The sequence below is a fragment of the Contarinia nasturtii genome, unplaced genomic scaffold (assembly GCF_009176525.2).
Source record: "Contarinia nasturtii isolate CC-2019 unplaced genomic scaffold, AAFC_CNas_1.1 Cnas_scaffold_414, whole genome shotgun sequence".
Classification (NCBI taxonomy): Eukaryota; Metazoa; Arthropoda; class Insecta; order Diptera; family Cecidomyiidae; genus Contarinia; species Contarinia nasturtii.
This window is the reverse complement of record NW_022197768.1, coordinates 516,319-536,062: the sequence shown is the minus strand read 5'-3', so window position 1 is coordinate 536,062 and position 19,744 is coordinate 516,319. Positions and strand designations below refer to the sequence as shown.

Here is a 19,744-nt window from a genome sequence, read left to right as displayed (position 1 = left end):
TTTACTCTTGAAACCGAGTTTTCTTACTTGTTGACAACAAAGACACCAACGAAAAATCATATATACAAGGGACTCTTTATTTTATACGAATTTTGACTTTGGAAATTGCTTGAAAGAAGGTATTTATTGCTTTCAATTTCGTTGTTTAAATTGTTTTCTTTTAGTTAAGGTTTATTTCATCTTCTTATTGTTCTCTTATTGCTCTTTTTTGAATCAATTCATGAATTATAAATGCTCTTTTTTTTGTATTTTTGTTTCATTCATGGTAACAAACGCACACAAACAGAGAAATCAATTTATTTTTTGTTGGCAAAATGCAAAGAAATTAAAGACAAACCTGTTTGGTGGTGAACACTACACTGCGGGAGTCGTTGCCAAATGTCATCAATATATTGTTGATTGTATGCGATTTCGGCGCTTTCATTCAAACCAATTACATCAGGTGTATTCAATAACGGCAGTATTTTAATGGCATCTATTTTATAAAATACACAAAATTACAATCAATTCATTCAATTATCAACCATAAAAATTTTAAAAATATCGTTGAGTTTTATTTTGGCTAGTTGACCGGAAAATTTAAATGCCCCGAAATTTTACCCTCGAATATTATTCAAACGACTAAGTTTACAATTAAAAAAAAAATTGAGGTACAATTAAGTACATTTTTGATAGAATTATTTAAACCCAAGTTTCGAATTTCACATGACCGGTCATTTAACCAATTTTCGATGAATAGAAAAGAGAGAATACATTTCTTAATTTAAAAAAAAAAAAAAAGAAAAGAAAACTGTTGCGTTTTTTTCCAGAAATGCAATCGAATTTCTATAAAATGGAGTGAATCAAATAGTAAAAAGTTATTTTTTTAGCACTGAGCTTTAGTTTAAAGAAACGAAGTTTGGCAAACGACATTTTCGATAGACAATTACAATTTCCATACAATTATATATATAAACTTTTGTTAAATCGAATCCATTTCCATGAATTTCGAGAACAATAAATAAAATCATACCATGTTCATTGAGAATTGCGTTTCAATTTAAGTCAAGTGTTTGCGTTGAAACGAAATTTCTTCGTTGCAAAAACGATGCGATCTCAATAATCAAATGTAAGGCGTAAAAGAATGAAACAAACAACGAAAATACGAAAAAAGAAACTTACCCAAAAAATCGGCTTTTGAATGTGCTGCATATGGGATTGTATAGTTTATGTGATGTTCGTTGCCTTTGTAAAAGTGGAATGGCTGATATGAGTCAAAGAGAAAATCACCAAGATACTCATCCAAATATGCGAACAGGATTCGTCTATCAAAATTGTTGAGAACTTTTCCACCATAAACCGTCTATGTGTTTGTGTGTGTGGAGAAGGGGTGTGCATGTATGCAATAGAAAATTAGAAGAGCATTAAACCTTATAGACTACAAACTGAAATCACTAATTGATTGTGCATCATTTATATCTTGGAATACACATATAATATGTGTGCTCATTCATTCATTGGGAATTTCGAAAAAATCATTAAACTTGAAAATCGTACATTCGCATACTACTTTTCAAAAAGATAATTATTTTAATTGAAACGAGTAAAAACATTTGAATAAATTATGTACACATAAAGCTCATTGATTAATTGACTAAAATCGTTGAGGCACTCTCTTTTGCTTCGTTTAATTTCAACAAAAACAACGTCGTACCTATCTGAGGATGACATAGATAGAAAAAAAAATGGCTATGTATTTGAATATTATATAAAATTGACAACTTCGATCGCATCGTAAAAATACGGGTAAAATGAGCATACCAAGTGTGCATAGTAGGAATAAGAATGAGAGGATTGAATAAATAACGAGCGCGAGATACATCACATTCACTTACCTCTCCAATCAAGAATTTCAAGTCGTTCCATTGAAATCCGCTTTCAAATGAGCAAGAAGCACTTTGGAAGAATGAGGTCAAAACTTTTACGCTTGTGTCATAATCAAATTCATTAAAATCATAATTAGCATTCCAGCCGATTTTGCCAAACTTTGAACGCTCCTGGATTTCACAATTTCACAAAGAATACGAGCATAACATTGTGGCGCGCATGTACATACAATAAAAGAGCCAACAGTAGAGTAACATCAACAGCAAGCAAATACCGAGTACGTTGAAGGCGAGGAATAAAGAAACGAAAAAAAAATTGAAATGAAAATGTGTCCGTGTGTTTTCATTTGCTTCGCGTTTTTTTTTTGCTTTGTTCATATAATACACAAAACGGTTGTGTCACAACGAAAATAAATGGGCCTAATGAATTTACGCTTTATGAATTTTACGCATTTTGAGATTAATCACATCGAGTTTTTATTCGAGTCGGTATTTCGTGAGTAGCGAACATAGAGCAAAAATTTACGAAGCAAAAGATATTTTTTTTCGTTTGCAGGTTTTTTTGCGATGGTGATAATAATAGCGTGTATGATGTATCTGTGCGCTTACTTGCATCGATGCATGGAAAAATGTCAAGACGTAGAGTAGCGGCTTAAAGTATTTGTGCGAACATCGATCGATCGACGACGACTCATCCAAGTTGGTGAAAGTTGTTTGCAAGCATTGTTTGATACCATTTGCCCTTTCGTATACCACTGGAATAACGAAACGAACGTTAAAATGGTAAAGAAATGAAAAGGAGAAAATAAACGAATGAATTTGTACAATGTCGACACGAAAACAAAGGAAAATTCGAAATCGGTTTTCAAATCTCGATTATTCTTCGTTTAAGGGTGAAAAATTTAAAGATCCGAAGACTGAAGAACCAGAGAACACCAGATGTGGTGAGAAGAGAGAGAGAAATGGTAAGAGAAAGACAGAAATGGTGGAAAATAAAGCGGAAAAACCAAAATCGAATAGATGAAAAAGAGTGAAGGGAGAAAGAATTAAAAAAAAGTATACGGAATCACAAGAAACAATGGAAAATCGTGACACAAGCAAGTGGCTATTTTCCCAACTCTAACAGATCCAAGACACTTCATGCATGCTTTGTTCTTGATTTCTTCGTTCCGTTTCGATATCATGAATTCGTAATAATAAATAAACACTTTTTGTGCGCAACTGGCTTCACTCCCGGTCACAAAATGATACGATACAAAACTAAGCTAAATCCGAAAACCCGATTTAGTTACTCTTTCTTTTCGTGTGTACACTGTACATACATTTTCATTGTGTGAATAAATGGTGATAAACCTTTGAATGATCTTTGTAACATTTCAAGTGGAAATGCCTTTGTTTCCCCTACTATTATTATCCATAATCGAAAATCTTGATGAAACTCATTTGACACTCTGATATCTAATAAATGATTTATTCGTTTAATTATGTGTGTCTTTCTGTGTGCACCGCTTTGTAAAATCAACCATTGCCCTGTCCTTATCGATTCGTTCAATTGTGAAATAATTATCTGCGAATAAGAGAGAGAGAGCGGACACAGAATGAAAAAGTGAGAAGCATTTTGTTGAATCACTAAGATGTATTCGAAGCGACGAATCTTTGAAAATTGATTTCGGGTTTTGTTTACAATGTCATTGTATAACTGTATACATTTACTGTTCTCCACGTAAACATTCATTCGACAAAACCTGAATAAGCTTAAATTCGCTTCAAATTACATTATACATATATAGATGTGTGTGTATGTGTTTGTGTAGGTGTGTATTTTTTGTCTGCATTTGAGTAAACGTACATCGTTGGCAGTGTGATCGATTGAAATAATATTTGCTCCACGGTAATTATGCGACAGTTTCAATATTTGATGCATTTGATCCATTCCATCGACTGGATACACAAGAATCGGCACATTTGGCGTGGATGACGTGAATATTTGATTGAAGTCAACAACAGGTGATATTAAAAACTCTTCACCGATTGTGCTTTTTATGTATGTTTGTATAGCGGGAAGAAAACGGTCTGATCGAAGGCATCTTACCATAAGCACTTTCTAAAATGTAAATTTCATAAAACCAAAATCATTTTTTGCACACGAGTTAATACAATAGATTCTTGAAAATTGAATACCTGAAAGTGGGTTATGCTTTTGTCATACGGTTCGGGGCAGTTAATTCTATCTGGATGTTTTGCTTGTAGCCAGTGTTGCCATTGTTCTCCATTCATTTCAATGTCATTGAAAAGGTTACCAAATACCATTGGAAATGCATTTACAAGTTGATGGATTCCATTGTATTGCTGATTCGATAGCCATTTCGATAAGGTGTTCGTCAATGGGGCCGACACAGCAATTGGCTTAAGTAAAAACACAATTTCATTACGCATAAGTCTTCCGTCACAATGCTCCAATTCCATAGCGATACGTAAAGAGAATAATAGTTTATCTTTTTGAAATATTCCCATCGAACCAATATTATAAATCCGTTCGCTTAAATTGGCAATTATTTTCAATAAACGTTGATTCAAATCGATATCGATGGTATTGGCATCATCCCCATCTTTTTTCTGTACCGCAACAACCACTATCTGCATAAAAATGTCAATAAAATCACGCATTGCGTGCTGATAAAACGAATTGAGAGCCGCCATATCAGTGAGTACAAAAAATAAACTGGCGCCTTTCAATGCAACCAATCGAAAGGCATTTCGTTTCGTTTCGATATTCTTTAAGGTGTTTTCATTTGAAATAATCGTTGAATTGAGCTCTTGAACTTCTAGCTTTGTCGTTTCAAGTAATTTCATTGTATTTGGATTATCAAGTAAATTCCCATCGCATGATACGATCTGTGTCAATAAGCCCGCTTCCAGTTCATCAAGACGTTTTCGACTTGTGACAATTGAACCATACAATGATGTACGTTTTTGCGCCAATTCACAATTCACCGAATCGAAGACAATGTCCAACAACTGATTTTCCAACGACGACAATGTTGTATTAAAATTAATGACAACGGCGCTTGAATAAACGTGTGCACTGAATTTTGGATTCGACCGATGGCTAACCAAATACATGCGAAACCCGTCATTGTAGTCGATTTCGATTGAGCCCACTTTTACAAATTGTCGGCTATCTTTTACTGGCGAGACAGAAGTGGCATGAGAGAAATGAAACAGAAAAGAAAAATGCAAAATTTATTTGAGTAACAGCACATTTTGACAATGAAATAAAAAAGAAAACAATGGTGTGAGAGAAGCGGCGAACAAAATATCAATGCAAAAATAAAGAGTAGAAACATTTGTAAAATGTAAAAGGAAAATGATGGAAACCAACTTAACAGCTTTATCTCGAGTAAATCCATCAATGTTGGATCAATGTGAGCGTGCACATCTTCGAATACAACGACTTCACCGAGAGCAATGGATTTTAGCAATTCACCAATGGTATCATCCGCATCAAATCGCAGAAATTTAACATTATTTTGACGTTGATGCGCTACTTTAATCCATTCGATTGCTTTAAACTGTGGATCTATACAAATCGGTGTTCTTAATGTTTTTGACAATATCATTCGATTTTGTTTGAAAAATTTATCGGCAAGTAAATTTTCGACATTGGAGACAGCGACACCAGCACCAACAATATCATCATCGAACGATCTGCAATTCAAGTCGAACGAAAAAAAAAAATGAAAGAAAAAAGGGGAGACAGAAGTATACACGATTACGGAAACACTTGCGAAGCAACGAAGTAATAATAATAACTGTGAACTCATTTATCGCATAAGAGATAGAGAGAAAGAGAATATTAGAAATGGAGTAAAATACATACGAGCCAATATCATTTAGATCGAGTACATCGAAAACGTCACCAATTGGAATGTTTCTTGTGTGAATGTCGCACAACCAATCATCAAATATCATTTCCTTGCGGAAAGACATTGAGAAGCAGCCGGTGTATGTAAGAAACGATGCTGTCAGCAAGCAATTTCCAATGACATTATCTTTTTCATTTTCCAAAACCGACAAATTCGATACCCATCTGCTCTTCTCTGGATTCAGTTCATCGACCAATTTCGTTGATATTTTCTGTGTTAAAAAGCGAGACAAGAGAAATAACGAAGAAGAAAAAGGAACAATTCAAAGTAAATGAATGTTACTAGTTATTTTTCAGACAAAACAAAAAGACAAAAAATGTTTGTGAAAAGGATTTTGTTTTTGTTTTTTTTTTTTTTATGGTGGTAAAATTCGCACACAGACATACACACACAAATAAGATGATAAAATGATAAAAATCTTCAATTCACTTTACCAATTTAGTTTCAGTTTCGCATAGCATTGCTTTTAGTGTGTGCTTTTCGTTGGTAGCGATAACATGATGCTGTCTCAACTCGTCCAATTCGATTTCCAATTGATTTTGTTTGACATTCAACATTTGCAGCACATTTATTGACTCTTCAACCTCATTTTCGAGCATTCTGACTTTTGCCCGCTTCGGATTGATATCTTTAAGGGTATCGCAGTACGTCAAAATAACTTTTAGAAATTTGAATAGTTCAAAGAAACCGACTGACGTTGTTTCCACTTGACTCAAATCGCATTTCTGTCAATAAAATCCAGTGTCGATCAATGGGTTAATATGGCCAGTGCTTACCAATAAATCTCATGTAACATTTAAACTTACTTTCAAATGTCCCTTGCATTGCGATACTTGCTTCAGACTAATTAAATCGCAATTAATGTCGGAAAGTGATTTGAAGTAGTCTTCTTCGAGCATGGCGGTGCGTACATTTTTCCATGAAACATCCCGAATACCTCTCAATATCAAAAAGCATTCACCGATCACTTCAACATCTTCTGGCGGCGATTCCATTTCGATTATATCGGAAATTGTATCTCGTTTAAATTCAATTATTGCCACTTTAGCTGCTTTTAGCTGTTGTAATGCATCGATTATCGTCATTTCAATTTTCTCCTTTTCGATTGCAATGTTTTTGCTTTTGGCCACTATCTCCGACTGTTTTCGAAGCGCTTCATCGGCTTTCTCCTGAACAATGTTGATATCTAAAAAGTGTGGAACGTTCATCGACGACAATGACGACGAATGAATAAAACAATATCATAAATCTCTTCACCGCACAATCAGTGTTAGTGGTATTCATAATTTCATTTAGTGCATCACTTTTGACAAATAAAATTCAGCATTTATTGAAAGACCGTTAGCTATTCCCGACAATTTTCGTTTTATTTACAAATTCAAATCGTGATATTGAGTGAGAAATAAAATAAAAATTCGATATCGAAATGAAAATGTAGTAGTAAAACGTGTTAAACTGAACTGCAAACGAAAAGAGCCACTCAATCGCAACATTTAAAATTTAAATTGATTTTTATTCAATAAAAATATTCAATAAGATATTTTTTCTTTAAATTCATGACTATTTAATCAAACGACCGGTAAAACCATTTTTAAAAACGGCATTTAAAACAAAATTTCTTACTTTTCTCGATATTTTCAACCATTCTCTTGCATTTTATCTTCAGCAATTGCATATTCTCTCGTTGTTCCTTCGCCAGCAAAGACAATTCATCCATTTTATCCGACAATTCGTCACATTTTGAAATAGCTTCGGACAAATGATTGCATCGCTTAACCAAATATCGATTTTTTTCCTCTGAACAAAAAAGAAAATACAACGAAAAAAAAGAAGTCAAACATTAAATACGTCGACTCATTCGCAAACGAACAAGGAACAAATAGTGGAAAATCGAAGCAAAAAAAAAACCAAATGATAGCAAATACAAACCTATCAAGCGAATGTTCGTGTGTATGTATTCGATATAATGTTTGGGAGTTACAAAATTCAAGCGATCACATTCGGCCAAAAAGCGAGCCGAATAATAGTGAACACTTTGATGCACATGCACTACATGCTTAACAATTCCATCGAGATGGTTTTCGGCAATCATTGGATGACCAACTAAAAAAACATTTGCCACTTTTGTAAGCACATGTTCGCTCCATGGACGCATGTAGTCAATTGAAGTATTTCCAATTAAACCTGGATACCGACGGCAATGCAAACGAAATGCTTCGTTCGGTTTCATAAGCAATGCAAAATGAATATTCTCATTGCTGTTGGTCAAAAATCGTTTCCATAATTTGTTGCTGCAGAACAAGATGTCAACAATACGAGAAAAAATATACAGTGAATGAGAACACACACACACACATAAACATAAAAAATATAACATAAATTGATTGTGGAAAGTACAACTTTTATTTTCACTACGTTTCCATCGCCTGCCCTCTCTCACTCACATACCCAGCTATATAGGTGGTTAATATGAGAGAATGTGTGTTTGTGTGGGGCAGAGGAATGGAGACGACAAAATTGCATACATAACAGGTGCATATAACATACCCTGTGGCCATTTCATCATTGTTTTTATTAATCCATTCGCTGTAGTCATCAATAATTTGAGCTTTTTCACTCTCCGAAAATAAATCATCAGTTATACCAACTGTAATGGTTTTATTTATGATCTCCAAAAAATAGGCCGACATTTTGTCCATCTGAGAAAAAAAAATATAATTAAATTTTCGCAATAAATTGATAAAATTATTTTAGTTGGGCACAGATTTTTGTCGCGCACCGAAAAAAAAATTAATCGCCAACCAATTTCAATCAATGTAAAACAGTAAGCGGCACCACGGCAACCATAGCTGTTAAAAAGATTTCCGTGATCCGTGAATGATTTATATGATGCGCAAAAGACTTTTATGATTTGTGTGACGAAAATGGCACGTGCAAGTCAGCTCTTGCAACAAATTTTACACAGTGGATTTTTGGAGATCATCTATCTCCATGAAACATACGAACAATTTAAAACCAAAATCGGAGCTACACACGGAAGTGACATTAAATACAAAGTAAAAGATAACTTTTTATACATTTGGTCGCCTTCATTTTACACATTGAACATGCATATATTTCAAATCCCGTTTTAAACAGTTAGCAACATTGTTTGAAAATTGAATGTTCAGCGGGAGAACTTAATGAAAATGAAACACTACATTAGGCTTGTCGGATTTTGTTCCTATTTGTGACATTTTTCGTGCAATGCTTTCATTTGTAATTTCAATGCCATTGTATGACATTTTTGTGGATTTTCTTTTCAAATACTCAAAATATGGATGTAGACACCACACACCATGTTATTTTCAATTTTTATTTTAGTATTAGATCCAAAGTAAAACTATAATTTGAAAGTAATATGTTTTTGCATACAAAATTTGAGTTTTTTTTTTTTTTTGGTAAAAATCCACAAAAATGTCACATTATGTCATTAGACAAAAAATGTATCGGAGAGAAACAGAATCCGACAAGCCTACACTACATTTTGAAATCCTAGCACCCTTTTTATGTGTGTTCAACAAACAAATAGTGTCATCTGAGCAAAGAGCATTTCAAATATCGAGAAAATGCATCAAGTGTTATATAAGTATATAAAGCATGAATTCGATTTTTATTTCCGGAAACAGATTAAAATGCTTAATAATAGCATCATTGAAAATGTTTCATAAGCAAAAATTCCATGTGATTTGCATTTTAAAAAAATTCGATGAAAAAATATATCAGCACAATTTGATTGGTTTTCTCACCTGATCGTTGGTAATTGAAAATAAGACAACGGTTCGTTTGTTACGGATTCCAATCTGTGTAAACAATAATTTGAGGTCATTTCGAAAGCGATTTTCATTATATCCCTCGCATTGGATGATTTCGAACAGTTCGCAACCTGTTTTGTGTGTGTTCGTCATGATTACCACATGATTCGATCGCAGCAAAGACAAAAACCAAATTGAAATGAGATAAAAAAATGTACACAAACAACAAAACCATAATTCGCATATAAACGATTTAACATTTAACGAGTGCAAAAAGTGTAATCATTTTTTTTTTTTTGTTTTTTCGAATTGAATTGCCGCCACCCACTTTCGATTTTAAAACTTTTAAATGTGACAAAAATGCGAAAATATACACTTTTACGTATTTTATCGTGTGCTGATTACAAATGTTAAATCCATATAATACAACTGATTTTTTTCTACAGAAATTAAAAAAAAACACACACAATTTAAGCATTTGCAATGCATTTTATATGTGATGATATCTCGAGTACTTGAATAAATGAAAAAAAAAAGGTGTAATATTGTAAATAATAATGATAATGTGCTTATTTTCGAAGCGAAAAAATCGAACCTGCTGTAAATGCTGCCAGTCGTATAGTTGATGCTTTGCCACAACCCTCTGGACCGAGCAGCAGTACGTGTCCGCTTTAAAAATAAAATCAAAATCTAAGTAAATGATTTCAATAATTTGTGGTTATTTTTGTCATTATTTAGTCGCTCGACGCTCTAACTCGCTATTTGACAATGTATATCTTTAATCAGGCATACCGATGAAGGCGCAATGTACGATGTACTCGTGTCAGATGCTCCAAGAATTCATCGAATAATACCAAATTCAATGTACACACGCGATTGTTGTACTTTTGTAAAATCTGTAAATAGATAAGCAGAAAGAAAGAGAACGGAACGAATTGTGTGAAATGAGCGGCACTGATACAGATATTTCTATTGTGAAAATGTAAAATTTGATTTCGCATTGTATATCTGTGCAAAATGTGATTGCCGAACGAAAGATAGAGAATGAAAACAAAAAAAACATTGGAAAGATTTGTGAAAAAGAAAGAGAAAACGGAAAGTGAAGAATGCGGATCATAAGTACCTCTTGGAATAAAAAATAAATGGCTTCGTAATCAAGCAAATCTTCATAGAACCGTGGTTCATTTTCATTAATCATATTTCGATAGTCACCGAACAGCAATGGATCACGTAGGGCATATTCGTGAATGGAAACGTCTATTGCTTGATTGCCTATACACAAAAATAATACAAATGATATGATTTTCATATTTATTATATTGTTTCCAGCGTTTTGTATTCGATGCTCGATGTCATGCTTTACGAGGCGGGACACATATACACACACACACAACGTGGGCGCGAGAGAGTTAGAGAATGGCTATGGAATGTGACTGCAAAGAGACACGCGTCATGTAATATGGAACCTTTTTTGCTATCCCGCCTGATCTCTCACTCTCTCAATATTTAGCTCTCTTACTCTTTCTAATTCCCTCTCTTGGTTTCTGCTCATCACTCACACCCCTGAAAATTTTGCATCATTCTAAACAAGTATGCAACACACACACACATACAATTCGCTGTTTAAGCGCCGCGTGTATTATAATATATGTACTGAATTATACATGTGCTGCATATTAGAGTGGCGTGCGAATGGAAAATTGGCGGGTAACACACTATATAGCAATTGAGCATTGAGAGTGAGAGTGAGAATAAAGAAAAAGAGCAATGAAAACAACAATAAGAAGAAAAAAAGAGATTTTGACGCCGAGCACACCAAATACAAAATGTATTTTAACATTTATCTGAAACAAAATAATTAATGCTGAAGCTAACCTTCAATTATTCCACCTTTTTCATTATCGCCGCTTTCATTTATATCGTTGCGTACCGATAAATCTAATTTATGTGGCGGAGGAAAAGTCTGCATTATCTCCTCAGAAATGAATTTCTTCATTAGTTTAACATCCTATTTTTTTCACCCGCGTATTGTTGTTATTCAAGCAATTCATTGTCGAAGTTTGAAGCGTTTGTATAGAACAGCATCGCCATCATTAGTTGCCATCGTCGCCGTTTTTATCGTCATCGTCGTCGACGTGGTTTTTTTAAGCATACCCACAACACATTCCAATAGCGGATATAATACAAATACATAGACCATCGTTTATTCCCGTTGATCGCAGCGGATACGGTTTGTTACCGCAATAAAAAACCATACACGCATTATTGCCGCCGATATTGTGTAGAACATGGCGCGCATAATACACAATGATGATGGTGTAGAAGAATGAAAATAACAAAAAGCATTCATTTTAAAATTGCTTTTCTTGTTTGTAACACGCATTAAATAAATATGAGATGCATATAATGTACGATAAAATCTATTTGGCAAACGAATAATCTGCGAGCAATAACATCAAAATCACGAACAAGTCATCCTTGCACACGCACATGCATGCTCATCTTGTACATTGTTCGAAATCTCTTGTCATGTAACTCATGAAAATAAACACATCTAAATTGAAACTAAAGAAAAACACACCGTGGAATCTTCCATTTTTTCTATATTTTTTTTTCTCTTCAAGTGGATTTCAATTTCAATTTCACATGGTTGGTGTTGTTGTTTAACGTTGATACTGCCATCAATTGTTTGGCGATGAAGAAAATGAGTGCAGACAAAAAAGCATCTTACCTTTTCACTTGAGAGTCTATCGCAAATAACCCGAGTAAATTCATTCCGCCAAACTCTAACCAACTGCTTGGGCAATCTAAATAGGCTTGTGTGCATCATTAACATTCCACAGCAAATTCTTGATAAATCTTTCAGATTAAATGTGTAATGGAATTTGCTTGGTGTTGGCGGAAGCTCAGCAATCCCAATCTATTTCAAGTGTGATGTCATTAAGTGTGCGCATTCATTTGGATGACAATACACGCACAAGATGCAAAATACAGCACCACGCAAAAAGAAACACACAGAGAGAGAGAGTGAGAGAGACAAAGATTATACTCTTAATTCAAAATAAAAAACCTTATCAATTGTAACATTCTTGAGGATGAAGTGAGATCGTGCCAATCGTATAACCGTAGAGTCGTTGTGACGGAATCGAACACAGCCCTTACCTTAAATAATCTCAATGTCATCTTAATTAGTGTATCCGAAATGGGATGTAGATCGGGCGTAAATTCGGCCAAGTGACCCCGTAATATGGATGTGTAAATATTGAAAACGATTGCATCTGTGGGCCGATTAATATTTAATGTTGCGCATAGTGATACGAAACGTGCATCTAATTCATTCCGGTCACCGCCTGGCGTTGTCATTGCGCAAAAATAACAAACATCTTTGAATATTTTCCATTTTAAATCTCTGTCGCAATCAAACATTCCACCCTTTTCGAAAAGCAATTTCAATAATGCGATTGGTTGTTGTGTGCCAAAGCTGTGTGATTGTGTGTGTCGGAATGCACGGCATATTGCCGAAAGAATTGAACAAGAATGGAATAGAAAAAAAAATCGAAAATGGGAAAAGAAAAGGATTTTGTGTTGTACTTGTTGTTGGTGACATTTTTTTTCTCTCTCGAGAACAAAAAAAAAACGAAATGTAAAATTAAAGAAATCTGTAATTGGAAGGAAATTTAAAATAAAGCCAGAACGAACGAATGAACAAACAAACATTCGAAGCAGAGTAACCGATAAGAGAGGGAGAGAGAGAGAGAGAGAGAAATAATGCAGAGGTGCGAGTTGAAATCTGTGCGTCACATCAGGAAGAAAAAGAAAAACAAAGAGCATAAATATAAAATGAATCGAAAAAGTGTGACGATGAGTGGAAATTAGGGAAACATTCTTCCGCGCTCTTTGTCTTATTCTTCGCGTGCACAATTTCATGCCATTTTCATTACGATGAAATCGGAATAAAAACAATCGTGAAAACACGAACAAAGTGAAAAATGAAATGAATATTTGCATTTTTTTTCCCTTTCTCTATCCCTTTCTTATTCTTATCGCCTGATATGATTTCCCTTTATTTTTGATTTGTTTCAACATTCTCTTCTAGAATTTTCTTTTCTGCATCATCCCATTCACAATATTCCATTACAATTCGTATTTCTTTACCAGTCAGTTTTCGGTGCGTTCAAATCATCGATAAATATGGTTAAACGCTTTCCTAACGGCGGTCCAAAGATGTCTTTGGTTCGTTTCTCCGTTGATGATTCAATGGCATGTTTTACATCTAATGATAATGTTGTGTATGAGAAGACAATTTGTTTTGTAAGCTGAAAAACAATAATTGATTTTTCTTTATTACTTCTCGTTATGGGCGTATGGTAAAAGTGCGATGGAAAAAAAGCGTAAAAATGAGGGCAATGGTTATAGTGATACCACCACGCAGTCGATTGATTTGTTTGATATTTGTGTGTTTGTACCACATTGCTGTCATTAAAAAAAGGGAAATAATAGACGAAAGGGCAAAACAAACAAAAATCAACCCTCTCGCACCAAATTGAAAAGAAAAAGAAAACGAAAGGAGATAAAGTGACAAATCACGAATAAAACATCTTACATTTCTATCGACATTTAAATTGTTCAAATAATTTAGCATGTTTGCTGTTTTTGCCGTTCCCGTATCACCAACCAGCAGCAACGGATGATTAATCTGTATAAAGGAATCGGAAAGAAAATAAAAAAAAGACGAAATCTCAGCGATCTTATTCTTTAATCAATTCGGAGATTTTTTTCAGTATTCTTATTTTAGACATTTGTCTAATGTTAAATTTCAAGCAAGCTGGATGTACTTACATTATTCAGTTGATTTAGTATTTGATTGATTCGAATAGAATCGGCAGTTGGAACGTAAATTTCATTAAATTTGAGATGAACATTGTGTATGTATTGCGGTACGATCCAATCGTAAGCAATCCATGCGGTTCGATTACAATCAAAAAAGTAGTCAAATAATGTCTTCTTTGAAGTAGGACAGTCATCACATCCGGCCGGTTGATCGAAATTATCCACAAAATCCGGCTTTTGCATAATATTTTTTACAAATTTGTCAAATTGAATGGTATCTGCTTCGAGCAATGCCACACCAAATGATTTGTAAAGACACTAATACCAAATAAATAATTTACCATCGTCATCAGCGGCAATGCAAAGAAAAAAAGATGAAGATGAAAAAGAATAAAAAGTAAAGAGTGTCAATAAATGTGATACGAGGGTTGCTCCATAATTTTTTTTAAAAACATATATAACACAGTTGTTTTTTGTCGAAAATGGTTTTATTGTTTTTCAAAATATTCCCCGAGATGATCGATACACTTTTGCATTCGATGAAACCATTTGTCATAGCATTCGTGCCACTCCGAAACTGATATCTCCAAAACGTGTGTTTTGAACGCTTCAACTGCTTCTTCTGGTGTCGAAAATCGTTGACCACGTAGTTTTTTCTTCACGCTTGGGAACAAAAAAAAGTCATTGGGTGCCAGGTCAGGACTGTACGGTGGATGACCCATCAGTTCGATGTTTTGACCGGTCAAAAATCGAGTAGTTTGAAAAGATGTGTGAGAGCTCGCATTATCGTGATGAAGAATTATTTTGCGACGGTGGTTGTTTTTTCTTATTTCACCAAACACTTCGGGCAAACAAATGGTGGTATACCAATCAGAATTGACGGTCTTACGATCCTCTAGTGGAACGGTTGCCACATGACCACTTCTCCCGAAAAAACAGGCGACCATTCGCTTCGAAGTGCTTCTTGCTCGAACAACTTTCGTTGGGTTATCTTCATTTTGGAAGACCCATACAGTCGACTGCTGTTTCGTTTCGGGCTCATAGGCATATATCCACGATTCGTCACCAGTGACGATTTTATTAACGTCTTTTGAAGCACCACGATTGAATTTCTTGAGCATTTCTTTACACCAACTCACACGAGCCATTTTTTGTTCATCGGTCAATTTATGTGGGATCCGAGAGCAAATCTTTTTTACGGCTAAATGTTCATGCAAAATTGTATGTATGCTGTGGGATGAAATGCCCAAAGATGCCTCAATCTCACGGTAGGTCACATGACGATCTTCCATAATCAGTTTTCTGACAGCATCGATGTTTTGTGGCACAACAGCCGATTTTGGACGACCTGTATGAAACTCGTCTTTGAGCGAACTACGACCGCAACGGAATTCTCGGTACCAGTTATAAATTGTCTGAAGGGTTGGTGCTTCATTGCCAAAGGCCAAATGAAGTCGATCGAAACACTGTTGTTGAGATAATTTACTTCGAAAATCGTAGTAAATCATTTTACAAAAATCTTCACGTGTAAAATTCATTTTTTTGTTGAGTCGCAGTTTACCAGTCACTGTAAACAATACAAATAGCGTTCGTACGACAAAAGGTTCAGGGCACGAATACATACCAAAACATCAAACTTTACGAATATGACAATGGTTTACATCGGGCAACACTATAAGTACCATTTTAAAAAAAATTATGGAGCAACCTACGTAAATAAACGCTGACACAGGCGAAAAAGTGGAAATACAATCATAAGCGGATAGGTATTTATAAATTTATCGATCGAATTTCATTGGGATTCAGTTTCCAAATAGTTTTTCACTAATTCTACCGAGGTGCGTGCACAAATTCTCATTGATACAGAGAACGAGTGTAGTCGTTTTGTTTATATTATTATCCAGACACTATATTGAGATATTTTCAGCAAGCTGAATCAGATCATGTTTGTATGAGTGTTTTTATAACTATAACAATCACTTTAATTGTTTTCACTCCATTTCAGCGCCTGACGTAGGCTTCCTGAGCTGTATCAGCTGACTGAAAATATTTCAATATAATTTCTGCTATTATGTGATGTTTGTGTGATGTTTGAGTATGTCAAGCATATTATATGGAAATTGCACAAAAACCAAAATGCTTCGGTCGTTGTTGCTATTGCTCGTACCAAAAATGTACAAATTGGATTCAAATTTCAAATCAATAGAGTGCACTACATTTGATAGTGAGCATCCATTCATATTCAGTATTAGTGATGGGGTGACACAGGCAACGAATGTTGCTGCCAAACCACCAGTTTTGTTGATGTATAAGCTGTTGCACAAGAGTCTACTAATATTCCATTGAATTTTGAAAAAAAAAAGATGAAAAATATACAAAATCAACAACAACAAAATAACATTTTGTATCTTTACATCAATAAAGCCACATTCAATTATCGCATCATCATCATCAATCGAGGTTGACGTTGTTGTTCTCATCGTTTCCATTGAACTGGATGTTGTTTTCGATAAAACTGCTGCTGCCGTCGCTGTATTGTTGCTCGAACTTTTTAATGTTGGAAACATTGCATCGAACATACAACAAAATTGAGTTACCATATTCAGATTTGTTTGATGAATGACTCTTTTCAATGGATTTTGCTTGCGCATATTATTCAATCCATCGATAATGTAATCAATGCACGGTGTAATAAATCTATCAAACAATCGCTGTATCGTAAAAACATTATTGCATATACATATATATACATCGATGGCACATAGACAGTTGGTGTTGGTGTTTTTTTGTATTCGTCGAGTTGGCCAATATGGTGTTCATGCAGTATACACACATTGAGCACGTGAGATGCAGACCAGCAGTCACGTGAATACAAGAGGGTTCCATATCCAACGAACATAGCAGCATGTGCGACAAAAAGAACATAAAAAATGCAATATATTTAATGAGTTTTGTGTAGGAGAAGTATTTTAATTAACATTAATACGAGCAAACATTTCACATTTTGCAATTAAAGTGTGAAATATAAGTCCATTAAATAGTGTTAAAAATGCCAGAACGAAAAAAATGACACCAATACACACATACAAAATATATATAAAATCACAACCACAATAATAATAAATACAAAGGGAATTTAACAAAATGAAAAAAAAAACACCACAACTAACTGAAATCGATTGCTTTTGCATGTTTCATTTCGAAGCAATAACGATAAATCACGAGCAAATGTACCTGTAATATTTTGGTAGGCCGATGGGTCTGTAACCATCGTTGCCAAAATGGCTTATAACCCAATTGATTCGAATCAACGAAAACCACTCCAACTCTTGATATGGTGGCAGGTGAAGCGTTAACCAAATTCCCAATCTGTATGAATTCGAATATAAACAGAAGGTGGAGGTGGGCAGAAAGAGAAAGAAAAACCACACCATCACCAAAAATTACTACTTCATTCGTCTAGTGTTTATTTTATATACATATATATGTTTTTCAAGCGAAAATGTGCGTATAAATTTTATACCTGTTGTTTGAAGTGTGAGTCAAATAATGTCCGAAACAACAAACATATTGGCAGAACGAGAGACAAAGATAGAAACAAACGATCCGTTTCGAAATTCAAAGAGAGAGAGAGAGGGAGATACAGCATCATCAATATCATGATCCATGGATGCAAAGGACGAACAAGAAATAGAAGTTGAACATCATAAATTTAAGTTTAATTTTGTTTTTCGATCACCTCACCTCGAATAGGATTCCACAATGATTTTCCAAACGAATGCATTCGCCATTTCCTAATGTCAACATTTTGCTATTGTCCATTACGGTTTTCATATTTTCAATGTACACCGGATCCAAATCGCCATCGAAACAAATATATCGATGCTCCTGATGTGTGTATGAAAAAAAAAGAGAACAGCAAAGATTGCACTCAAAATATCACAAAAAATAATGTAATAAAGCACATTTTATGCTGGAACACATTGAACATTTATTGCCAGGTGTTCATTGTAGACATTTGCTTTAAAATTTATGTGCACAGCAATTTGGTAAAGATGTTTCATTCACCACCCTGGAGCATTTTGATGATTTTTTTTCTCGTCTTCTTCGATTTCTGGGTTTCTGATGAACAGTTTTGGGAAATACTTGGAAATGAACAAAGGAAGTCGCTCAAGATTTGCAGAATTTTCGCAACACAATATACGATGTTGTGAAAATTTCGAACGAGTGAATTAAATCACGTCGTTAACATTTGAAGCACCAGTGCAACGAAGCGTCCGAGTATTTATATATTTTTTTATGGAGAATCAGCGCGTAAACATACAAAATGTGCTTTTATTCAAAATTCGACAAGATCTGAAGTATATTTTAAATTAAAACAAACAGAATCCATTTCGCTTGGTTTTAATTAACTGTCGAAAACCTTTAAAATTGCTCCGAAAAAAGAAGATTGTACGTGTACATATTCGCATCAATATTTGTTAGTTTTTTCTTCCCTTTTATTTTATAGCAATAATTATCTTGAAACCACAACAAATATCCGCCGTAAATTTGAAAATTGAATGTTGCTTACCTCTTGTTCAACGGGCAATATGTTCATTTCACGAAAGATGCTTGTAAACAATCCATCAATCCAATCATTGGTACGTGGATGCAAATATCCGAACAGTTCGATCGCTGAACATGCCTTCGAGAAATTATTTCAAAATTACCGTTTTTAATATGTCAGCGGTGTCTGACATGGTTCAAAGTAAAATGCAAAGCACACACATTCATACACATCCTAATACATATCCTATGCATATCGTATTGCTCTTTCATGCTCTCAACTCAATATTACATACAGCCGGTGTATATTTGTATGAGATTGGAGACTTTTTTTTGCGAATCTCGCTAATGAGCGCCATCTGATTTTAGTGTGAATTAGATGCAAAAACTGAATTTAATTCTGTAGCATTGAAATGAAAAAGTGAAAAAACAACAACAATAGCACGGCCACACAGAGCTGTACATCTATGCGTGCTGATGCATACATACACATATACGCTTTCTTCATTCTTTCATTCCATTGCTATACGTATCTCACTGGTCAACAGATCTATGTAGCCATGTTACTGTTGTTGTTTTTTTTCTCTTTTTCGATTCAATTCATTGTAACTAAATTGAGTTCAACTATGGAATACAAGATGGCACAGATGAGGGGAATTCGCATTTTGTCTCTTCATAGGCTTAGCCGGTTGATTACATAATAATTTGGTTTACTTGCTAATTTTCTCTTCATCATACAGCATATGGAATTTTGTTAAATTTTCCCAAATCAACATTTGTG

General features: G+C 34.4%; 1 protein-coding gene across 1 annotated transcript in view; it reads right to left on the bottom strand.

Annotated features, from left to right (window-relative positions):
- Positions 1–19,744, bottom strand: part of LOC116338656 (dynein heavy chain 10, axonemal) — a 55,992-nt gene that overhangs the window by 10,388 nt on the left and 25,860 nt on the right. The window contains exons 42-69 of the mRNA XM_031764065.1: positions 18,989–19,102; positions 18,160–18,303; positions 17,650–17,784; positions 16,830–17,126; positions 14,425–14,649; positions 14,189–14,281; positions 13,741–13,901; positions 12,748–13,066; positions 12,317–12,505; positions 11,461–11,593; positions 10,709–10,857; positions 10,378–10,481; positions 10,181–10,254; positions 9,580–9,716; positions 8,339–8,490; positions 7,721–8,082; positions 7,415–7,588; positions 6,598–6,977; positions 6,226–6,516; positions 5,746–6,002; positions 5,248–5,573; positions 4,047–5,053; positions 3,715–3,969; positions 3,219–3,432; positions 2,475–2,620; positions 1,875–2,036; positions 1,162–1,342; positions 338–475 (exon numbers count right to left, since the gene is read on the bottom strand). Coding sequence (XP_031619925.1) covers positions 338–475; positions 1,162–1,342; positions 1,875–2,036; positions 2,475–2,620; positions 3,219–3,432; positions 3,715–3,969; positions 4,047–5,053; positions 5,248–5,573; positions 5,746–6,002; positions 6,226–6,516; positions 6,598–6,977; positions 7,415–7,588; positions 7,721–8,082; positions 8,339–8,490; positions 9,580–9,716; positions 10,181–10,254; positions 10,378–10,481; positions 10,709–10,857; positions 11,461–11,593; positions 12,317–12,505; positions 12,748–13,066; positions 13,741–13,901; positions 14,189–14,281; positions 14,425–14,649; positions 16,830–17,126; positions 17,650–17,784; positions 18,160–18,303; positions 18,989–19,102 — 6,319 coding nt within the window. The remainder of the gene's footprint in view (positions 1–337; positions 476–1,161; positions 1,343–1,874; positions 2,037–2,474; positions 2,621–3,218; positions 3,433–3,714; positions 3,970–4,046; positions 5,054–5,247; positions 5,574–5,745; positions 6,003–6,225; positions 6,517–6,597; positions 6,978–7,414; positions 7,589–7,720; positions 8,083–8,338; positions 8,491–9,579; positions 9,717–10,180; positions 10,255–10,377; positions 10,482–10,708; positions 10,858–11,460; positions 11,594–12,316; positions 12,506–12,747; positions 13,067–13,740; positions 13,902–14,188; positions 14,282–14,424; positions 14,650–16,829; positions 17,127–17,649; positions 17,785–18,159; positions 18,304–18,988; positions 19,103–19,744) is intronic.